This window comes from Sceloporus occidentalis, unplaced genomic scaffold (assembly GCF_023333645.1).
Source record: "Sceloporus occidentalis isolate IW3139 unplaced genomic scaffold, rSceOcc1.0.p SCAF_42, whole genome shotgun sequence".
Taxonomy (NCBI): Eukaryota; Metazoa; Chordata; class Lepidosauria; order Squamata; family Phrynosomatidae; genus Sceloporus; species Sceloporus occidentalis.
Window position 1 is genome coordinate 7,487,259 of NW_028317022.1, and position 23,747 is coordinate 7,511,005.

Genomic DNA, 23,747 nt, shown 5'->3' on the forward strand with positions numbered 1-23,747 from the left:
CATGTGTAAGAACTACCCCGTATGTGTGCACCACAGCAGGTGTGATGATTGAAAAAGGATATTATGTAAGTAACTAGATCTTTTACTTTTATAATAAAGTACTTTGTAAGTAAGAAAGGCACCATTCCACTATCAATTACTTTAAAGTGCATATGGTGGCTGGAGTGTCCCTTTAATTTAATACAACAGGTTATATTAAAACTGCTCTTACAATATATTATGTATAGGTGAAAAGGTGTGATGGCTATTAGCTTCTCCTTTAACGGGCAGGTTATTTTACTTGTACATACAGCTTGTTTTGTTGTAGTTTAACAGAAAAAAACCCCTCTTGCACACTTTTACTTTCTGCAATTGAGTGACCTCAAAGAAAATTAATATAAAAAATTATGGAAGTATTCATGATACTAGGAATTTTCTGCCAACAACCTCTTTTTACCAGGGCCATAGTGACCTTTAGCTCACTTTGATAAAATATGTAGAACCACAGAAGAAGATGTTCCTGCAAAACTATAAAGCATCAAATACTAGTACTATCAAGTTATTTCCCATAAAATAACATGGTAATTTATTTGAAAAAGGTGTGGAACATACCCAAATCCTCACCCATTGAGTCCATTGTGATACAGTAGGTAATATAGAAAGGCAATTTCAAGATGCATGGGATAGGCATATGGCTATCCTGAATTGAAGGCATGACCAAGGACTGATTAAGGTTTGAGTTTTTAAAACATTTAAAGATGGGTAGACTTAATGGTTCCAATTCTATATTCCTATGGGAAAAAACAAGTTACCTCATGTTGCAAAAAGACCTGCTTTGTATACAACCATGATTACAGAACAGTTGACTTCTCACTTAAAAAGCATATACACTGTTTTTCTTGGGAAAAAAATCTAGAACACCATGTTCTGTACATTTTATTTCAACGCAAGCAAATTTGTAAAAGAATTTTTTAAGAAAAAAATACCCAATCCAAGGGATGATTGAATTATATCAGAGTTCTGTCATAACAAAGTGAATTCTTCTTCTCTGCGTGTGCTCTAAATAATTATATCTTTCAGTAATCACCATGTGTTCCCTTACTAAGAAACTATTATTAATTAATATCAAAAGAACTAGAAAACAATTTATCTTGTGGTGACACATTAGCGTAGCTGGAAATTGCTTTTCAACCAATAATAAAGGAAAATGTACTTTGAACACTTTAAGCCCCTGTAGATTCTAGGAAATATTAAGTGTTTCTTAAGCCGTAGTTCTTTCAAATGCATTTAAATTATTTATTTAATTATAAAATCTCTTAGTATCAGTACATCTTGTGATAACATCCGAGCGGAATATGTTAACAGCAGATTAAAATAACACTTGGAGCTTTCTAAATATATAAACATTGTTTTTCACAGATCTTAATGTGATTATTTTTATCTTTTTATTTTTTTTTTTTTAACAGCACTAGTGAGAATTGACTAAGATATCCTGCATGCATCACAAAAGCATCTCCATTATAATGTTCTGGATCTTTGATGTTTGAGCAAAAATGGGTTCTACTGCCTTCAGGAAAGCAGCTACACTGGATGAACTTTTATACACGTGCATTGACCTGTTTGGTATGATTATCGGTACTTTTATTGGATCTATTTAACATCTATTATGTTTCAAAAAAATATCTTAAAAATGCTTTGAGGAATTTCACCAAAAAAAGCTAAGCAGAATTATGTTTCTAAAATGTATGATACATCCTACCACCAACCTTTGATAGATATAGTTGCATACAAACATAATGTAAAAAATTGTGATTGACCATAAGAGAATGTAGCTCAACTGAGAACCGATTTCTTACAACGGGTCGAATGAACATGGATAGCGATAAAATTAATGAAATGTAGGCATCACTTCAGAAGACATCTTTGAAAAAAGCCTTCTCAGATGTTACAGTTACAGTGTTGACGATTTCTGTGAGACATAAAGAATGTATTTGGGGAGGATTTGCCATAAACTGGCTCATCTCACAATTCTTAGCAAACTTTGCTAATGCCAACGTATGGTAAAGTAAGTGTTGTGATTTTGGCCAATACTACATGAGAGTCTTAATGACAGTACCTGCAATACTATGAGCTCTCGGGGGTTTTGTAGACTCACCATGTTTTCAATAGAGTATGATGGTACAAAATGTTAGTTGTTCTGTACAGGAATTAAAACTCAGGTTAAATACAAGACTTGAGGACTGTGCTTAACACATTTGGTGTACATAAATACATTGGTAGCAATTAACAGAGTTATTTACTTCAGGTATTTATGTTGAAATGTATGGTACTAGCTCTAAACATAGTTAGAATCAGCTTAAGCTGTGATAGAGAGAGCTCTTTTGCCACACATTAACCACTATTGGATGGCAACCTGATTTTGCCTTTATTGTGCTTGCTTAATGCCTCTTTTACACTAAAAAATAATTGCGCATGAGTAGTATATGGAGGGCCAAACTATTGGGACTTGGCAACTATCATAATGATCATTATTGATATCACTTTGTTAGAGATACTTTTAGTTTCTTATCCACCAAGTACTATAGTTGTGCCCTAAAAATTCAAGCTCTTTTTAGTAAAACTAAGGAATAGATAAATTCCGCACCATATCTATTTCACAACTATCTGTGAAGAAAACTTCTAATACTTTGCCAAGTATTAAGCAGGTTGTAAATTTTGGAATAATTGCTGCTTTTAATTGGAATGTGTGATTCACACTGAGACTATCACATCTGAACTGCTCGAATGTGTTACTTTTCCGTAGGCCTGAGATGTTAGCCAAGTTAGATGAAAGATTTTGTTTTTTTTGGCTTTTTCATTGTAATTAAGAGTAGATACAATAGAATATTTGAGTTGCATCATTAAAATTATGTTAGTTATAAATTAAAAACAGTGTATCATCTGGAATCATACACAAAGAGGCATTTTTACAATTATGTTTTGTCCAGATCCTGAGCACTTCCTTTGCGACAGGAAGCAATGAGTACAGTGAAAAAGTGTCTCCCCATCTTGCAGGAACCCTGTGCAAGTTGGCAGAAACCCTGGGAAACATTGCCCATGTCTGTGTGTTCTGCTGTAAACACTTGAACTGTTGGGGGTGTGGAGCAGTTATATATGAGGGTGTCATTTGAGCCCCAACTTGTTTTTTGGGGGGCTTGTTTTAGGGCACGGTTGGTAAGACTGGACTGTTTGTATCTATAGTGCTGATTGCCAAATACCTTTGGGGCTGCTATAGGAATAAGCCCTTTTGGCATGCGAGTTGTGATTTCTACTCAAATAATTCATTATGCGTAATGAAGATGGCAAGTTTGACCTGCAAGAAGGAGCAAGCTGGAATCACTGATTTACCTATGCATTTTCAGGGGTAACAAAGCTCTTCTTGCAGGAAAGGTGCATTGAGGTTTGACTTTTTATAATGTATAGTGAAGTTGATGTGAGTTAAAACCAGAACTCTACTGCATGCTCTCCAGGCAGCCACCCCCTTATAGAACTGGATTTGCCCAACAGGCATAAGGTTGCCTGGCTTTAACTACCCCCTTATCACACCACAAGGTAATTAAATACTTATTATTGGATCACTGATTGTCTCTGCATATATTTTGACAGATGAGAAAGGTGAACTCAACAATGACAATGTTTTGCCAAGAACTGTCTTGTTAATGCATCGTTGGTATCTGTCTTCTACTGAGCTTGCTGGCAAACTTCTCTCAATATATCCTTTGTGTTTTGGGGTTTAACTGCTAAAGTGGGACTGTCATATTTTACATTCTGGGGAAAACATTTTATTTTTACACTGATATATAATATATCATTAATGTTTTCTTTTCCTTTCCACCTTTTAGTGTTGACATAAAAATTACTTCTGTTTTTTTCTGTTGTGCTGACACATTGCATGTTTAAATTGGGTTCCTTCCTCTAAGATATCTGTGATAATAGCTTTACAGAGGGCAGCTGTAAAAGATCTCTACACCTAGATGATCTTGAGCAGTCTGCAAAACCTATATAAAAGAATATAAAAATATGTACACCCAGCCTCTGGCCGTAGGTACATCATTTAGTACATCAAGTACCAAGGCTGCTTAGTCATCCCTAGTCTGGCCCTGGTCATCTTCTTTTGGACCCAAAATCCTCTGTTCTTAAAATGTTTTGTGTATATATAATTACATTTCAGTTATTATATGCAAAATGCACACATCCATAGTGGATATGCTTTATTTAAAACTATTTTTTTTGGAAAAGTCTTCCTTAACCCTCGTACTTATCGTGATGCCAGTGGAGAGCACTGCAATGACCTACGTCTAAAGACCTGCTACTTTATGAGGTAAATCATGTTGTAAGTAAAATCTTGTCTGTCCTTAGTATTTGTTTTTAAAGTTTGGGCGAAGAAGCAACACGTTGCAACCGGCAGCTTGAGAGCATCCTCACCTTGCAGCACCCGGGGCAGCTGCCCCTCTTGCCCCAAGGAAGCTATGACACTGATCATTCACCTCAAAGGATTACGCTGAATTTCAAATAATATTTAAATTCAAACACCTTTATTTTGCATAAAGAATCCCGGCTCATTTTTTAGATTCTTGTGGCAAAATTGGTTCAATCTCATAGTGAAAGTATTTATTTATTTATTGATATTTTTCAAAATGTATATTTATTTGCATTGTTTTGAATGGCCAATCCGAATGTAGCATAACATTTGTAACCCTCTCTTCCTCTCTTTCTTTCTTCTCTCTCTGCTTTCTTCTTTCTCTCCCTCTTAATCTTTCTTCTCTCTCAATCTCTCTTTTACTCTACTTTTGATTTTTTCTGTCTCTCCCTTTTTCTTTCATCGTCTCCCTCTCTGCCCCTGTCATCTCACCCTTTAGCACAGAATACTTTAACACCGTATTCCCGCTTTTTCGTCTGTATCATCGTTTACTACCCTGCCTGTTCTCAAGTTCCCTCAGCACTTATCTCCCATCTTCTTGTGTGTCACCATTAACATCCCTGCTGCTCCCTCCTCATAGCCATTACCCCTGGGAATTACCCCTGACCCACTACTGGGCTTATTTAGTTTAAGATATAGTACTTATCATTCTATAGTGTTTATGTATATATGTTTTCTTGCAATGTTCTTTCTTCATCATGTCATTGCATTTTCTATTGTTCATAGATACTGGATTTTGGAATTCCCAGCAGAGTTTAATTTGGATTTGGGTTTAGTTCGTCTGACGGAGGAGTTCAGAGAACTAGCAAGTCAGCTGGGATACGAAGAACACATCCACCTTATAGACATTTCCAGCATGTAAGTCTGTTCACTGCACATTTTGTAAAGAATAACTATTACTCATTTGATCATGTTTTCAATAAATTAGTCATGCAGACACCAGGCTATCAATGTTAGGACATGTAAGGTCACAGAAGTTAAAAAAAAGCTAAATTATTTTTTCCAGCCTTATAAGGCACTATGGCGTTTGCTGGCAGTTGTTGGTGATTTGTAACCAAATATCTACACAATTGTAGTTAATGTTTTTGAGATATGGTACCCATTTTTTTTGTTAAATTTCGTTATAAAACACCAGCTGATTCTGTAGCACTATTACAGAGGTGAATACAAAATTAACAAGGTGGATTTCACGTGGTCTGGCTCTGATGAACAGTAATTTATGTGAGTGCATGTGGCTCTTATGGGGGTCCCTAAGTGATCACTTAATCCACTTATCTGGTAGTAAAGCTACTATTCAGTTAAAAACGGACACACTCGCCATCATATGCACCTTAAAGAATATGATAGCTCAGTGGTTCCCCTAAATTGTTGTTTGGTCCACGTTACAAATGCATGGGGGGATTCTGCATCCATGTGATATACTCGCTATCACTGTCAGTCAACTCCAGCTGAGATGAGAGAGGTTCTAGGGTAGGGATCTAATGAGACCCTTTGACTTCAATGGCCTTTTTGTTTTGTTGATTTTGTGGAGTACACAAAAAATGTGGGTTTGTATTTTGTCATTAACAGTCCACATCGTCATTACTAAAAATGTCCCATGATTTTATGTGATGTATCACGGAAACATCCAAATACAGTAACTCATTTATTTGATATATATTTAGGACAAAGTATAGTAAAAGCATATGAGTTACCGGCATTCGGCCCCAACAAGAAGAAAGAAACACTAAATCCTGTTAACACTTAACAGGACTTTCATAGCTACGCAGCCCTGTTGTGAAAGAACATGTTACAAATCATCAAGCTGTACTATGTTTGTTTAATCCATTGTTCTAGAACTCATGACTTGCGTAGAGAGTGCTTAGAAAAATAATTGTGCATTCATTACAATAAGAGGTTTCTGGCAGTGGTTGGTGAATGGCGATTGTACATGTTGTTACTTTTGTTTGCAGCCCATCGTATGACTGGATGCGACGAGTCACGCAGAGGAAGAAAACATCAAAGAAAGGGAAGGTTTGCCTTCTGTTTGACCATCTGGAGCCCATCGAGCTTGCAGAGCATCTAACGTTTCTGGAATATAAGGCTTTCAGAAGGATATCTGTAAGAATGATTATTGTTCTATTCTTTTCTGGCAAATCTTCTGTGTTGAATGCAGCGCAGATACAATATAATGTTCTTATCTCCCTAGACCAGGATGCACTTTTGTTAGAGTGCTTGTGTAATCTAATGTATTGTATGTGTTATTTCAACCTACAGATGAATTCTTGTTGCTAATCTGAGCATTCTAAATATGTAATTAATGATGTGGGTGGATTTCACGATTATAAACTGTCAGGTCTATTCACAAGTTATTGCAACAAAATGTGCACAAGATGCACTATATATATAAATATATATATATATTCACCAATCACAACTTGCATATGCACAAAAAGCACTTTAATCACACACACTTGAAGACAGTAGAGTCAACATAATGTGAGTTGACAAAAGCAAACAACTATCAGATACATTAAAATAGTGATGGTGGGGAAAGTGAGGTGGTGTGTGTCACCATATCCCTCTCCCCTGTCAATGATTTTACTGGCATGGGGTGGTATTTAAAAAACATCCACAGGTACTATAGGACCCAACTATACCCACATCTCCCCCTCAGTGGGATGATGGTTTAAATATATTTATATAGTATGGCAGGTGCTCCTCTTCCCCTCTGTCTCTCGTCCATTGATGTTAAAATATCCTTAATCCCTTGGAGAAGCATGGTGTCTCACCCTCTTCACAGTGTCTGTCATCTCAGATAGAGAGAGTAGTATTTAAACTAAAATCTAAAGTAGATAAAGAGGATGAATTCAATCCACTTAACCTCTGTATGCCAGAAGAGTGGACATGACACTCAAAGGGTGAAAACCACAGGGAAGAGGTTGTTTTGTTCCTACGTGATGACCAGCGCTTAGTTGAGTTTGTGCCCAGGATGACCGTACCCTATACCCAATAACGACGCACACACTTTATTAGGTGCAAATATAATTTCCACAGCTTTATTAACATTTACAATATTTAAAGGTCAATGTCAAAACAGACCACCATGGTTAAAACATATATAACAGATTTCCCTTTTATTAACAATGACAATGACCCCCGTAATAAACACATTAACCGTATAACAATGGCACCAACACGTACCAGGTGCCTCCACCTTAACACATTGACCACAGTAGGGGCATACCAAGACACCCCTACCAGACCGTTTAACCAAATTATAAACCATGTAGGGGCATACCGAGACACCCCTACACCACCAACCTAACCAAACAACCAATGCAGGGGCATACCGAGACACCCCTACACCACCCCAGGTTCCGAGCCACAGGCCAGCTCGAAACCTACCAAACTAACTTGAACCAAGTCAAATTAGTAAACCAAACCACAAAATCCACCGTATTAAACAATAATCCCCAACTATCCCCGCCGCTGTGACAAAACGGGGTAGTCACCCCCACAACCCACTAGTAAAGGGAGGGAGGGTGGGACAACCAGGATTTAGAAAAGCAGTTAAGTGACCGTTTACAAAATGGTTGCCACTTATATACCTTGATAGTAACCCCACCCATAACAAATTTGAACCAATTAAATTAAATCACTCCTTATGCACACCACCTACCTCTGTCAAGGCCCACTCCACCTAAGCTGCGCTGTTCCATGGGCTTCAATATGCTTCATCAGTGGTCAATGAAGCACTCAGTTCCCAGTTTTGTTTCTTTTTTCAGGCTGTTGCATTACCTCAACACTGACTAGTATAGGACATTTCTGACTCTCCACCCTCTAAGTTTTAAGTGTTATATCAATTATTCAACTACAAAACCCAGCACCATACCTATCAATTATTCATGGGACACTCCAACATCTAAGCATCCAAATTGGTGCTCTTCTTACTGGTACATCACAGTTAAAATCCCTGCTTTAATACAGACGGCTTCATCGCCTCCTGACAATGGCTTTCAAAAAGACTATTATTAGAGACCTTTGGTTTCCTCTATAAGTGAGTCACTGCAATAGAATCTATTAAAAGATTAATATTTGATGAGCCTCAGGGTCAACTCACATCCTAAGTATGGTTAATTGCCTGTCTGAACTCACCTCTTTTCTCCTCATCTTGCCTCTGAAAAGGCTGCCGGAGCCAATAATAATCTTTTTCCAATTAAACAGTAACTTATTAAGCTTAAATGCATATAACAAAGCTTATCTTGGCTTCCTAGATTTTTTAGATCTATGCCTTGCTATATTAATTTTTGTACCTCTTTTTGGCTACTATCAAATATCAAACTGGCTCTCAGATTTGTTTGTCTGGCCCTTAACTGCTACACCGAAATATCTACTAAACATATATATTATATTATTTGTATATATATTATATGTACGTAAGTGCAAAATGTAGGATCTGGAAAAGTGACAGGTCCATTTAAGAAGAAAAACAGACCTTGTCCTCTAAATTCTCTATAAATAGCAAAGTGATACTAAGGGGAATTACAAGGACAAAAGTGTCACATGTGAAAGAGAAAATGTTACATGTTGAATAAGATCAATATAAGTTAGATAAAATGTTAAGCTTATATGGGGGACTTGAGGAGATGAAAAAACACTAGTGATCAAGCACAAGAAGAGTAAGTGTGATGTGAAATGAATTAAAAAAAATATTACCAATATATATATAGATATTATACAGTTTTAAAAGTCCTCCTCTGAGGGTACAATGTAGATGAATAGAGGGATAGCTGAGTCCAAGCAGAAAGAAGATAAAAAAAACAACGAAGATAATATAGTGTAGTATATAAATCGATTTGTGGATATAATAAATAACTCGACAGACTCTTACATTAAAGAGAGCTCCCTTTGAGCCCACTAATACACGTAGTATGATATTCAGATTGCGTAAGCCTTGTCATCCAATTATCTCCTTAAAGCAGACCCCAAGCAAGCGGATGATCTTATATATATACCGTATTTTCTCGATTTTAAGACGAGGTTTTTTTCCAGAGCAAATGCTCTGAAAAATACCCCTCGTCTTATAAACGGGGTCATCTTATAATCAGACCTCAACTAGGTCTGACTATGAGACTAAGATCCATATCCCCCGCAGCTCTACACGAATCTAAGCACCGGGGACTCAGAAGCACCGGTAAGTTTGGAGGAGGGAGGGGGAGGGAGTGTTAAATTGGGGGCATAAGTCATTTCTGGAGGCAGAGTGCTCTGTGATATGCCTTTTAACCCCCTTAATGCCACTCTGCCTCCAGAAATGCCTTTTAACCCTATCTACGCCACTCTGCCTCCTGAAATGGCTTGTACCTCCCTATATGCCACTCTGCCCCATAATATGCCTTTTAACCCCCTAAATTCCAGAGTGACATATAGGGGTATAAGGCAATTCTGGAGGCAGAGTGGCACATAGGGGGTCAAAAGTCATATCATGGGGCACAGTGGCATTTAGAGGGTTAAAAGGCATATCATGGGGCACAGTGGCATTTAGAGGATTAAAAGGCATATCATGGGGCACAGTGGCATATAGGGGGTATAAGGCATTTCTGGGGCAAGCCAGGGTGCAGATATGCATAACTAGAGGGGCAGGTTGAAAAAAAGAAAAAGAAATAAAAACAAAATATTTTTCTCAATCATAGCTTTTATTAAAAAAAAATTGTTCACGTAGTTTACATGAATTAACATTTACTGGTAAAACTTTTTTCCTATAGAGTCGTCTTATATTCAGGCTTTTTCTTTTTTCATAAATCAATATTCAGATTTTGGGGGGTCGTCTTATAATCAGGGTTGTCTTATAATCGAGCAAATACGGTATATATAGAGAGAGAGAGACTCCAAGAGAGCACAACACAGAAGCGTAAACTGAGTAAAAGCAATAGACTTTAATAAAAAGAAACAATCTCCGCACTTACATCTCAATGGATAAAAAAACGTCCAGCATGTTGGTCCACCAGAGACTTGATCCTGAAGGAATGCTGGACACCGGGATATTGGAGATCAAGCCACACGCTTGGCGTTTTTTTATTCACTGAGATGTAAGTGCAGAGATTGTTTCTTTTTATTAAAGTCTATTGTTTTTACTCACAGTGGAGGACTCGTATAGCTGCATTGATACATAGATAATATTTTTCATATTTTTTTCCCATCACACCTATTGTTTTGTGGTGTGCGGTCACTGGTGTTTTTTCATCTTCAGCAAGTTTTGGATTTGAGTTTATTAACACAACAGTGGGGTTTGTTTCTTGCACTTTATATTTATATTTGTATCATAGATATTTCTGTTATTTATTTATTCACCGTGTGTATTACTTGCTACTTTTTGATTGTATGGGTTTCTATTTCTTCAAATATTTTCATGTATTACTTAGTGAATGGGTTCTACAAAAAGGATGTTCTCTACATTCTATTCATATAACATAGTATCATAGAACTTGGCCTGATGTGAACCCTCTTATTGTAATGATGTATATAACTCTGTGTGACTGAAACTGAAAATGTAAAAAAATACATTTATCTCATATGTATTTATTTGCAACTAGTTTATAGACTACCAAAGCTATGTTATCCACGGATGCTTGGAGAACAATCCAACTTTGGAAAGGTCCATCGCTCTGTTCAATGGAATCTCTAAATGGGTGCAGATCATGGTCCTCAGTAAGCCTACTCCGCATCAAAGGGCAGAAGTTATTACCAAGTATATTAACGTAGCTCAGGTAAATCTGTAGCATTAATCAATAATCTATGTTGTTTTAAGTTAATAATGGAAAGGAACAGAGCAAATGACCCATACACTGTAATCTAATAACTATGATTTAACAATGGTTTTGTCCCTTCCATTAAACTCATTGCAGAAATATTTGTTCATTGTGTAGAACTTTGCCTCATTCATAATTTCTGAAGGAATGTTTAAATGTCATGTGACACAAAAGTGGAGGCTGATGCCACAGAAACTTTACATTTTACTTAGCATACCAGCAAGCTCAATATTAAAGGTGTCCATTCCATGTATTTTTTTCTACATTATTTGTTCAAAATATTTATTAAAGGAGACACCGCTCATCTAAGTGTTCCTCTGATGTATATTGAATGAAGAGATAAGTAAAAATTAAATTGACTATTGACCATGAACATAAAAGTTAGTAACGGTTAAATATAATTTTATAATAATTAATAACAATGCTTTATTTATAATTCTATAACAATGTGAATGTTCCTATTGCAGAAATTGCTTGACTTACAGAATTTTAATACACTGATGTCTGTTGTTGGAGGACTGAGCCATAGTTCCATATCACGTCTCAAAGATACTCATTCACACCTCTGTACAGAGGTCATAAAGGTATGGAATATGAATAAAGCCAAAGTAACAAAGCTGGATATTAAATTCTGCTATCTTAATATTTATTATTAGAATGCAGAGGTATTATCATCACTTATGGAAAATGTAAAAAATGTCCCGTCAATGACACCTTGATTGATTGAGAAGGTCATGAAAAATTGCTATATCTCTTGCAGATAGCTTTACATAATCGATATTCTACACTTCAGGCTTTACTACCAAGATACATTCTTGGTAGGATAGCACATTTTGGTATATACATATTTTTGTGTTTTAGGTTTAGTTTCATTGTATATATATATATATATATATACATGCATATATATATATACAGATAATAAGATGAATGTTGTATTAAATAATGCTATTTGTTTTTGATGAATACAATAATAAATGTAAAAAAAAATATTTATTATTTTCATAAACAAAGTGACAAATGTCTACAATCCAACTATAAATAGCCCAATAGAAGGAGGTTGTTGTAAAACAAGGTTATGTGTTTTTCCCACTATTGGCAAACCTGAATCAGTTTTAATATTTAACTTTTTATTTTATTATTTTAATTACAGATCTGGAATGAAATGACTGAGCTGGTCTCATCCAATGGAAACTACTGTAATTATCGCAAAGCCTTTGCAGAGTGTGAAGGATTTAAAATCCCTATATTAGGTGTTCATTTAAAAGACTTGATAGCTGTTCATGTTGTCTTTCCTGACTGGGTAAATGAAAATAATGTGAATGTCGTCAAGATGCATCAGTTATATGTAACACTAAATGAACTGGTGTCACTTCAGAGTGCTTCTCATCACTTAGATACGAATATGGATTTAATTAATCTCCTAACGGTATGTACCTTATTTAAAATAAAATAAATAAAAAAAAATAAAATATATATATATATATATATATATATATATATATATATATTGATTTACCTTCATTCTAGAAAATAAAATGTAATTATTTTAAGAATATGTCATTGACATAGGAAATGTTGCTACTTCATTAAATAAGAGACAAATGGTAAAAAGCATACTAGGATGTATGGGAGTAAGTTAACAGTACTAGGGTGTATTTTTCTTTGCTTTGTCTACCTTATACTGTCAGATTACTTGGTTAATATTTTATTCAATACACACATTGTATATATCATTAAAAGGTATTTCATGAAAGTGTTTTAAAAATATAATAATTTAATAATAGTAACACGTCTTTTAACATCATTACTATAACTCATAACCTTGTGAATCTTAAGTCATGTGTCAATGGTACCGTAAATCATCAAATCATTTTAAGATTATCAAAAATGATAATTGGTAAAGAAAAATACTATTAATGAAAAATAAGGCTAGTGCACTCATTATATTATAATGTTATTTTTTTGTTTACACATAGGGCTCATATGGCAAATCAGGTTACAACATCATATGGTCATAATGAGACTAGATTAATCTGGATCTATTTTGATTTGTGTTTTAGGTTGACATGATTTTATTCTTATGCCTGATGGCATAGAAGTGGTTGTAGGGCTGGGATGATACCTCGGTTGGATTCACCTTGCCCTAAGCCCATCTACAGCAGCCACTGAATTTACTGCTCATTACTGTGATATGATGTCATATTCCAGTGCTCTGCCCTTGATGTTTAGCATTGGGTATAGCATAATATGGAGGCTTTCTCTATAGTGTAAATGGGCCAGCTAGGAAAATCAGAGAGCTACCCTGTAACTGGTTCATTGAGCAGTGGCACACTAGAGAGCTGGACAACCAAATAAGACAATCTTCTCTCGGTTTTAATGGTTTTTGCTGCCCTTGATCTGTTGCCTTAGTCCGCATATGTCAGAGTATGACACTTACCTTTTTCAACCAATAGATCATATAGGATTATATTAAATCAATGTTAAATGTTCGAAGCTATGGCATACATTGGCTCCTTATGGCAAAACAGCAAGAGGGAAATATTGCATTCATTCCATTAATATCTTCCTGATTTTATTTTTAAGCTATCACTTGACTTGTATCACACAGAAGATGATATTTATAAGCTTTCGTTAATGCTTGAACCAAGGAATCCAAAATCGGTAAGACATGCTTTAATATACTGATTTATTTTTTGGGGGGTTTACTACAAACCAGGCTTGCCAAACTATATAGAACAATAGAGGTTTGTATAACATGATTCTGCAGTTTGAAGTTTGAGAAGTGGTCTTATCCTATTAAAAAGCAATGCATTTTTTATGATTGGACCATTCCATTAGTTTATTTGACAATAAATAAACAGAACCCCTTCCTATACTCTATATGAAAATGCTAATAATAGAGATGTATAGAGTTGATCCTATTCATTTATTAAAAAATCATGTTGAATTGCTCTAAAAATTTAAATTAAAACATAATCCTTGTTAATACTCCATAAAAAACGTCTTACTAGCCGTTGACGGAAACTTACTAATCAATGTTAGATATGCTGAAAATCTAAATTTCCAGATTTACTTGCTCATCGCATTTGGGTTGGACTAGCCCTGTTCATTAGGAATTAAATATTCGTTTTTAGCCTGATTTAGTTTTATATGTTTCTATTTGCAATGGTAGCATAGTTTTAGTTCTTTTACAAGATTCGGTGCTTTACTGTTGTAGGTTAGTCTTACCTTCCACATAACTTTAATAGATGATAAGAAAAATCATCAGAAATACTTCTTTCTGTTAATGCGCAGAGTAATATTATGACCTTGTGGTAGCAATGGTGTGGTCAGATGTTTTTCTGAAAGTCAACAAAATGGGGACTCATTTAACACAAAAAAGATAAATAAGTATCTTCTTAAGGTTTTTTATAGTAGTTTAATCATTTAATATAATTTTGTAGGATATTTTGTTTTTTGAACTATCATGCTCTAGTAGACATCTTTTGAGATATCATGGAGGCAGGAGACCAAAGACAAACGTTTGTAAATCCCATTGCACGGCACTAGAAAAATAACATAACTATAGGGATTTTAAAATCACAAAATGAAACCAAGGTCAGATTAGGTTTTAAGCACAGAATGGTACAACAACTTAACATTCTTTTTTGAATTTGAGATTTCACCCCTGAATTAGCAATAATACAAATGCTAGACTATGCTAGTTATTTACAGTCTGCTAACAAATCCATACAGACATTGCCCTTTAACAGAATGACATTTTTTTCTTAAATAAATCAATGAATAATCACTGACCTTCTACTAGCTCAGCTCGTCATGCATAATTTGTTTCCCCACCCAATGTCTGGGTAAAATATTAAATATAAATATTAGAGGGTTTATCCCTCAAACCTTTGTCCAGATATGGTATATATTTGGATTATGCTCTAGCAGGATAAAGTTACCCAGCCAGGGCAGTTGGCAAATATGATTCATTGTGTAATGTATTTTTAATTCTATATAATTGTATATTATTTAATATTATTAAAATGAAAAGAGAAAACAAAATTGTAATGGGAATATATATATATATATATATAATAATGATTGTAGCTATAGTTGATTCGTTTTATGGCATTTAAAACATTATACCAAGTTATTTTTAAAAAATGTGTTATCTTTAAGTGGAAAAGGGAATCAATGACCACTTCTAGGGCCAAATAATAACTGGGGATGGAAATCATAATCTGGCAACTGTCCCCTGAAAACAGAGACATCTTGTCACCCTACTTTAGAATATCTCCATAATGACACTGTGGGAAACGTTAGGCACTTCTTCGTGTAGCTTACAAGGCTGGATTTACCATTAGGAAAACCAGACACATGCCTAAAGTAAGCCTACCATGTTTTTAGTGGCACTATAAGTACACTCATCTACTCTACATATGCACCACATGCTTAAACAAAGTCATTCTACATTCTATCCAATTTAATGTTGATGTCCCTTTTACAATGCCTTCAAAAATGTGCAAGTTCACCCTGGATTGTTTAATAATTATGTCAAAACAAAATACGGCATGACTATTTGCTTAAACATCCTAAATATCAACACGCCAACAGATTTGGTTGAGCAAAAATGAAAAGTCAGAACCAGGGACATAAAGTAGGCTCCAGCAGCACCAGGTCTCAGATGATCTTCACAATTTCTTCTTGAATGGTACCATTTGAAAGTTATTATTAAGCTACCTTTTATTTATAGATTATGCTACATAACTTCATGTGGAAATCAGATTGAGTTAAGGTTACATGTTTTTGTGTAAAATATTATTTCTATTAATTTAGCATTTATTACTAGTTTGTTTTTTGACGAATATTGCTAGTTTGAAATACTACAGATGATTTTCAATAGTAGTTCCCGTACTGTATTTCATATGATATTAAATTAGCTTAGTAAATGCATCCAATAATGTTTTATTAAAAAGTGCTGATGTCATAAGTGTTATGCCTTCTGTTTTTCCATGCTTAGTTTTTAATCACTTATGTGTATCCCAACAGCCAACCTCCCCAACAACTCCTAACAAACCTGTTGTACCACTTGACTGGGCATCAGGAGTGACTACAAAGCCTGATCCTACAATTATTAACAAGCATATACGCAAATTAGTTGAGGTAAGATATGCATGCTTACTTCAAAATATCTTGTCTTTGTTTTATATTGTACAGGTGGTTTGTCAATATGAAAAAGTAGAAGCTGAGAATATCTAAATATATCACATGGTGTGTTCTGAAGTGTTAGACAAGAAGACCTCCAACCAAATAAGGAGTAGAATGTCCATTCATGATAAGTGCTAATTTCAATAAAGGAGACCTAAGTATTAAGGATTATAGGTGGTGAATAAGAACTTCACTGTTAAAAACATGATTGTTGGGAAAGCTGAACAAAAGTTGTGGAATCAGAGCTGAACCTGCAGAGACTTCTACTAGTGGGGTTCTCTGGCTTTTAGCATGTGAAGTCTATTTTTTTTCTATACATAAAACTCAACGTGCTAACTGTTCTCACTTTAAAAGTCATGTTTTAACCGATATTCTTAAACTGGAAAAAGTGAGATTTAAGAAACAAACTAAAGATGAATGGGACAACAGGTTTTACATCGGTATAGGTGATATTCAGCTTAGAGTAAGATGCTGTACCAAGTCCTGCTAAAGATGGGTGTGCTGATCTGGACTAGTAGGCCTTAGTAATAACTGTAGAAAACATAGCATATAAAACACAAGACCTTTATTTTTGCAGAAGGAACACATTCTAAGCAGCTTAACAATGCAATGCTGGTCCAAAGTAAAGCAAATATTATTTTTTTTCTTTATTGAATAAAGGTTATTTCTGGCTTCCCTCAAAATATGTACGTACATGTTGACATGTATACTTAAAGGGGAAGATCCATGAAAAAAATGCTTTAGTCAGATGGTGGTCAGGAGGAATTAAAACCCAGTCATTCTATTAGTTGCTACAGGTCAGTGAGCTAAAAATGTGTTAGTTTCATCTCGCAGTTAAAGAAAGTAGGACATATTATGATACTTAAGGAAATAAATATTTGGTTCTATGTATGTTTTTGATGTGGCAATCGCTATGATCAAAGTGAAAACTGAATTTGTGCTGTGAAGTCTGTTTTTAGAAATTATGATCATGATCACGATGGATATATTTCTCAAGAGGACTTTGAAAGCATAGCTGCTAACTTTCCCTTCCTGGATTCTTTCTGCGTTCTAGACAAAGATCAGTAAGTTGCTTTGAATGACTCAGCCTTGTTATTTGGGGACATTCTAGTCCCCCCAATTTCTTTTTGAGACATATTCGAATTATGTTTGCATCTATTCTGTTGCATAAAACAAGGAGCTAGTATACTTAAGTGAACTTCTTGCACGTGCTCTGTAGTACTTCTATTCATATGAATTGCACCAGTGGCAGGAAGTTTCACATATGCTAAATTTTAATCTTCAGCTAGAAAAAAGGTGATTGGCTGCTGCTACTTCCATTGATTTCAATGGGAGAACTACAGAGCTTGCACAGGGGTTAAATGACATCACAGATGTCTCATCTCCTAACTCTAGTAACTAAGCAATGTGTTCACAGATTTCTATACAGTAAAATGTATTAAGCAAAACTACTTCCAGTACGGATTTAACATGAAAATAGAGCTGGCGTGGTCCTCAAAGCCAGGGATAGGCATGGATATAGTTCATGGCAGACATTTCAACAGTTTCTGGACTCAGCAAAGGACACTATGTTTATTATTTAAAACAATACAAAATAGTCCCCCTGGGTCCAAACATAATTCTATATTCTTTACATCCAAAACAGTAATGGATAGACTCTCAAAATACACAATTATATGCTACCCTTACAAATCTTACAAATGCCTGCCCATAAACGCACATAGCTGGATTTGTGTGTTATTTGGTTGCTCTATACCTGCAATGCTGTTTCCATGCATTACAAATGTAATCTATACCTCCACATACAGGGTTTGTATGTTTTATTCCGATGATCTAGACCTGCAATTTCAACGTGTTGTTTATTTGATCTATGCCAGAAGTACATGGGGGGGAGCAAAAGAGAGGTGTGACACAGTGAATGAAGGGGCCAAGGGACTCTGGGGGGGATGACGGACAATGGGACCCCACAGGAGTGGCCCGCACAGGGCGCTTGAACACCTCCCCTGCCCTGTGTGTCTGGAGTGAGGATGTCTTTCACGTTGTCACTCTAGGATCAGAAGAAGGGAAGACTGCACTGACTCTGACAGTCTCCTCCAAATCTTCAGTGTGATATGTACTTTTGTTCTTTGTGTTTTTTTATATTTTTTGGTGTTGAGTGGAGGGCATGATTGCATGCTAGGGTGTTGGGGGTGGGGATTGACAAGAAAATGCTTGCTCAGCATCCAACTAATATTAAAGACAGCTCTGCCAGATACATGGGGCTCTATGGAATGGAATAGGCCTTTGGCCAGATCAGAATGCCCCGAACAATTATTACACCTGACCAGTGGATGCTCATTAGAAGTTGACACAAATATAACAATTAGATTATCTTTCTTTTAACAATGTGTTTCTTTCAACAGAGATGGCCTTATCAGCAAAGAAGAAATGATGGCATATTTTCTGAGGGCCAAATCACAGTTTCACTGTAAAATGGGGCCTGGATTTATTCACAACTTTCAAGAGATGACATATCTGAAACCAACTTTCTGCGAACACTGCGCTGGATTTGTAAGATTTCTCAGTATTTTGGGTGTACTGCACCTTTCTGCATCTTTCTCAGAAACAAGTGGGTTCTGAGGTTTTAGGGGTTTTTTTTTAGAAAAAAAAAAAAAGATTACGCACATAAATTACGACAGTTTTTTGGTTTTTTTTTAACTAGAAAGGGAACACTACCCTTTCTTTATTCTAACGCAACTAGATGACACATGAAAGGTTGCTGATGTCCAGCACTTCAACCAGCTTTTGCCAACCTTAAGGAATAAAAAAATTTCTTCTCACAGACGTTAGAGCTATCCCTGGCAGGATGGGTGTTAAGTCATGTTATATCCTGTTTATCTTAGACAAGCTATTTCTCCTTCCGTCTTTATGACCTGCTTTTCCTTTTTTGTTTTCCACAACTGGTTCCATTAAACTATTTTGCATTTCTTTTTCAGCTCTGGGGTATAATAAAACAAGGATACAAGTGCAAAGGTAGTTGTGAAGTGCCTATTCTCTCGGTGTGTGTACTATTTTAAAACATCAACTGGCTACTTATGAACATAAACAAAAGTATACTATGGGTAGTAAGAAAAGCAAGATTGTTTATTATGTATTATTGTCTTTTTTCACATATTTCCGTGTATAATACAAAATACGTATTTCATGTGAATGATATGGATCATTCAGCTTACAAGATCGGTTTCCTTGTTTGAAAATCAATTGTTTAAAGGTGCTGTTCCACTTAGAGGACATTTTAAATGCACTCTCTACTTTGTGCAGATGTTTTTTATTTGTTCATCCCAATGTTTATTCACTACTAAAAAAAACACATACTTAGCTTTTTGCATGTCTATGGCAACAACCAATTTTATTTCACATGACAGTTGTGTTAACAGATAAAATGATGCATGAGGCAACATTTTACATGATTAAATCCTCTTATTCTGCATTTAGTTAGAAAGCGAAAATTCGAGCAGGGTAGATGGAAAGTACCTACTCCCTTTTTTTTTTGGTAGAAAGGAATACATATTTGACATAGATTGCAAAATGTGTAGTGCAAATACAGAAAAGACTATTAAGTATTACAATGAATATATAAGAAAATAAGTGCTCATCTTATGGCCTATCTGATCTAGCCTGAGGAGGTCCATCTGTACTAAGAACCTTATACATAGTAAAGTGGACAAATTATGCAATAATATTCAGGTATACATTGTCACTGAGATATGTATTTTAGCATTGAAAACCATCCAACACCAGTATTATGTTCAGTATTTTAAACATTCCCTTTTAAAAGTATTTAGGTTTAGATTTTCCAGTTTTTGCATCCAAATAGCCCGGGTATTTCATTAAAAATGTCCCACTATTATACTTAAAATTGTTAAAAATAATTTAAATACTTTTATCAACATGAGTTACTGGGTTTGTCAATACCTCTGGTTAATATAGCTTTTTGTGTATTCATCTTTCCCAGATTGTGGTGCCAATTGCCACAAGCAGTGCAAGGACTTGTTAGTATTAGCCTGCAGGAAACTGTCCCGAGGAACTTCTATTGGAAGCAGTCATGGTTCCCTTCCAAGCAGTCCTTCTCTAGCCCCAGGTAAAGTACAATAAAGTGACATATTAAATAAGGTTTATAAAATCTTACAATGCAATAATCCTTTGAATTCATTAGCTTCAGTTTCTGCTGTTTTTAAATGTATGTAAAACGCACTGTGGGTACAGTAAAGGTAAAGTGGTTCATCACCCAAAGTGGTAATTGGCATGAAAGCTTGCAGGATAGTTGCACGTCCCTGACTTCACTTTACATTATGAAAGGCCAAGCTTCTGGTCGGAGGCATATTTATCCCATTTGGAACATTGAGATGCACTAATATGTCCTAAGGGAAGTCATCCAAATGACCCTTAAGACATAATATTAAGTCATATTAATTAGTCGTATTTTGTACCAGCAGGCCAATTTTCCCCTTGATACACAGGATATCAGGCTGTCATAACACCGGCTGGAGTCTTCCCTGTCAACAGTAGCCAGCATCAGATCCCTGCTTGATCACTCTTTAATCAACTGCAGTGAGGACCAAAGTAACACTATAAAGGGTGCCGAGTAGTTATAAGAGAGAGGCATAATCTCTATAAAGACCCCAAATTGTTCCCCAGAAAAAAGTTTCAAAAGTAAAAATAAGTATATTAATGGAAAAAAACCCATTTGATTAAAAAAACACAGAAAACTAAGGAAAAAATGTATAAAAGAAAAGAGCATTGTGAATTCTCTGTTAAATTCAGGTGTAAACCTCAGACATAGCGTACAATCACATTAGAAAGATATAATTTAAATACTTTTTCAGTTCTTTTTTTTTTCAATTTTCAGTTCTGGACTGGTCCTAGTTCATCTGTTAAATTACTCATAGGACAATATTTGGTTAAAATATCATGAATTATCATGATGCATCAGTAACACAATATTTCTATTATTTGCAGCCCAAGATGATGTTTTTGAATTCCCACCTGCTGGGAATCAGGATCTTGACGGACGAGCTATAACTTTAGTAACAGGTTCCTCAAGAAAAATTTCAGTGCGTCTGCAACGTGCAACCACAAGTCAGGCAACACAGACAGATCCACTGTGGTCTGACTCTGGCTGGAGTGACACTGGATCGCATACGTTTCCTAAGATGAAATGCAAGTTTTATGGCAAGTCTAACAAGAATAAAGGATTTGCCAAATGGGAAAATGAAAAATCAAACACGCATGCCAATATGGACATTATGGAAGTACAAACCATGGAACATATCCTCGATCAGAACACAACAGAAGCCATAGAGGAACTAAATTATCCTGAGGTGAATAATGTGTATCTGTAAAAAAACCCACTTCTATATCACTTGATAAGTTTGGTCTGGCACACAACTATATAGTTGATGTAAGCTCTGTAAGCACAGATATCTCTTTTGCTCCATGTCAGGTTGTGATATTAGCAATACCATCGTAACCAAGTGTCTAAGGAAAGAGCTTGCAGAGAGTGGGCTGGGGGAGAGAGAGATCTTTGCTGATGGAGGCACTAATCCCACTACATAAACAGGTAATGGGGATTTTGAGGATTTAGGGCTAGGTTGCAGCTTCATCCTGTGGCAGAGTATTCTAACCTAGATTTACAAGGTTGGCAGGTCCAGGAGGTGGCAGACCTTATGCTGCAAAACCAAGGGCAGATTGCCATACTGGGCAATCAGGCTTCCTGCTGCCCAATGGGCCAGTTACAAAGGAGATCTGTGATCTCCCCAACTGACCCATTTACATCAAGGAGGACTGTACCAAGTTGACACAGCCTCTATAGCAGACTGTACCCAGCAACGTCAGTTCTTAAGGGTGCCTAGATATGACATCATATTCTGGTGTTCAGCAATGAGGAGAGCGGCTGTGTAAGGGGTGTCTCCATGTAATTACCTCAGTACAACAGTCACCCTTTCTTGATTAGACAATAGAGATAGTTAACTTTGTTAACTAGTAAATTACATTAAGCTTCTGTTTGGTAACATCACAGTAGATGTTGAAAGCGTTTGGAGTTTTTAAAAAGAATGCAGAAAACTGAAAATACAGTGGACTATCTTTCCTGGGAATATTAAGAACCTCAAAGAAAATACAGGGGTATATGTGGCACACTAATCAGAAAGCTGCAATAAATGGTGACATCAAGTGAATTCATTTACTCCATTCCAAAAATGCAGGAACCCCCTCCAGAGCAAAATCCCAACTCGCCGATCAAAATAAAAAAAGACAAATTAAAGATGCTCAGAATATAGATGTGGAAAAAAATAAACAATAATGGTGTAATGTATCACACAAATGGGGGATGTATTACATTTGTAATGCTCTCACAACCTGAGTGTAGAATGAAAGCCTGCAGAGAGGTCTTTAAAATGTTTCTGTTAATGACTTAATCTGTTTGGATTTTGATGTCATAACTTCCTGTGAGTGCATCAGTATTTTCTCTTATTATGGTTACTGTGCCATTGGAGTGATACATTTTGGAAAACTAGCCATCCCAGGGTAGTTTAAATGGTGGTACTTTAACACTTCCCATGCACTAATTCTACCACCAGCCTTTGTCAAACTTTGTGGTAGTAATTTTTGTGAATTACTAACACAAATTTGACAAAGATTGGTGGAAGAATTAGCGCATGGAAAGTGCTCAAACACCAATATCTAAAATACCCTGGGGTGTCTTGTTTTCAAACATATATTGTTTGATGGGGGGTAAATTAAACTGACCAGCTTCAAAGATGTCCCAACTAGGACATGGACACAGGATGACCACATTTGAAAAAAGTAGTTTGGAAATAGCAATATGCTACTTGTGCTTATTGCCCTATAACTTGCAAAAAAACATAAAAACATGGGTATTCTAAACTCAGGATAAATATTAGAAACTATTTAGCATGTTTTTTTATTAGGTTTTGTACAGGAGTAAAAGTTTTTTTCAAAAGTTTTTTTCTCTCCATTTTTCACATTTTATTAGTAATATATAATAGTATCTAATAAAAATCCATCTTGTCCTGAAGAAAACAATATTTATAATTTGTGTGGGTACAGAAAATGAGAAATAAGAAAATCACAGCCAAACACTGCAGAAATATCAAAACAGCAATTGTCATGAAGGGTACAAAAATCGGAAGCCAGTCTTGATACAAAGGGGTGAAATTCCTCTCTATGGAACGCATTATAAATGTATTACATCCCCCATTATTGTTGTTTATTTTCTGGATTGTTTATTTCCCGGATACAGCTGTTGAGTCACATGTCGGGTGAGA

General features: G+C 35.7%; 1 protein-coding gene across 1 annotated transcript; it reads left to right on the plus strand.

The window, feature by feature from the left end:
* The first annotated feature begins 1,532 nt into the window (after positions 1–1,532).
* LOC149289953 (ras guanyl-releasing protein 3-like) lies at positions 1,533–21,803 on the plus strand. The gene is made up of 15 exons (XM_089490161.1): positions 1,533–1,602; positions 3,625–3,730; positions 4,277–4,339; positions 5,165–5,296; positions 6,391–6,538; positions 11,011–11,184; positions 11,694–11,810; positions 12,380–12,655; positions 13,813–13,890; positions 16,264–16,377; positions 17,371–17,486; positions 18,825–18,972; positions 19,398–19,434; positions 20,417–20,542; positions 21,421–21,803. Exons 1-15 carry the CDS (start codon positions 1,533–1,535, stop codon positions 21,801–21,803), a joined length of 2,088 nt encoding a protein of 695 aa, XP_089346287.1.
* The last annotated feature ends 1,944 nt before the right edge of the window (positions 21,804–23,747 follow it).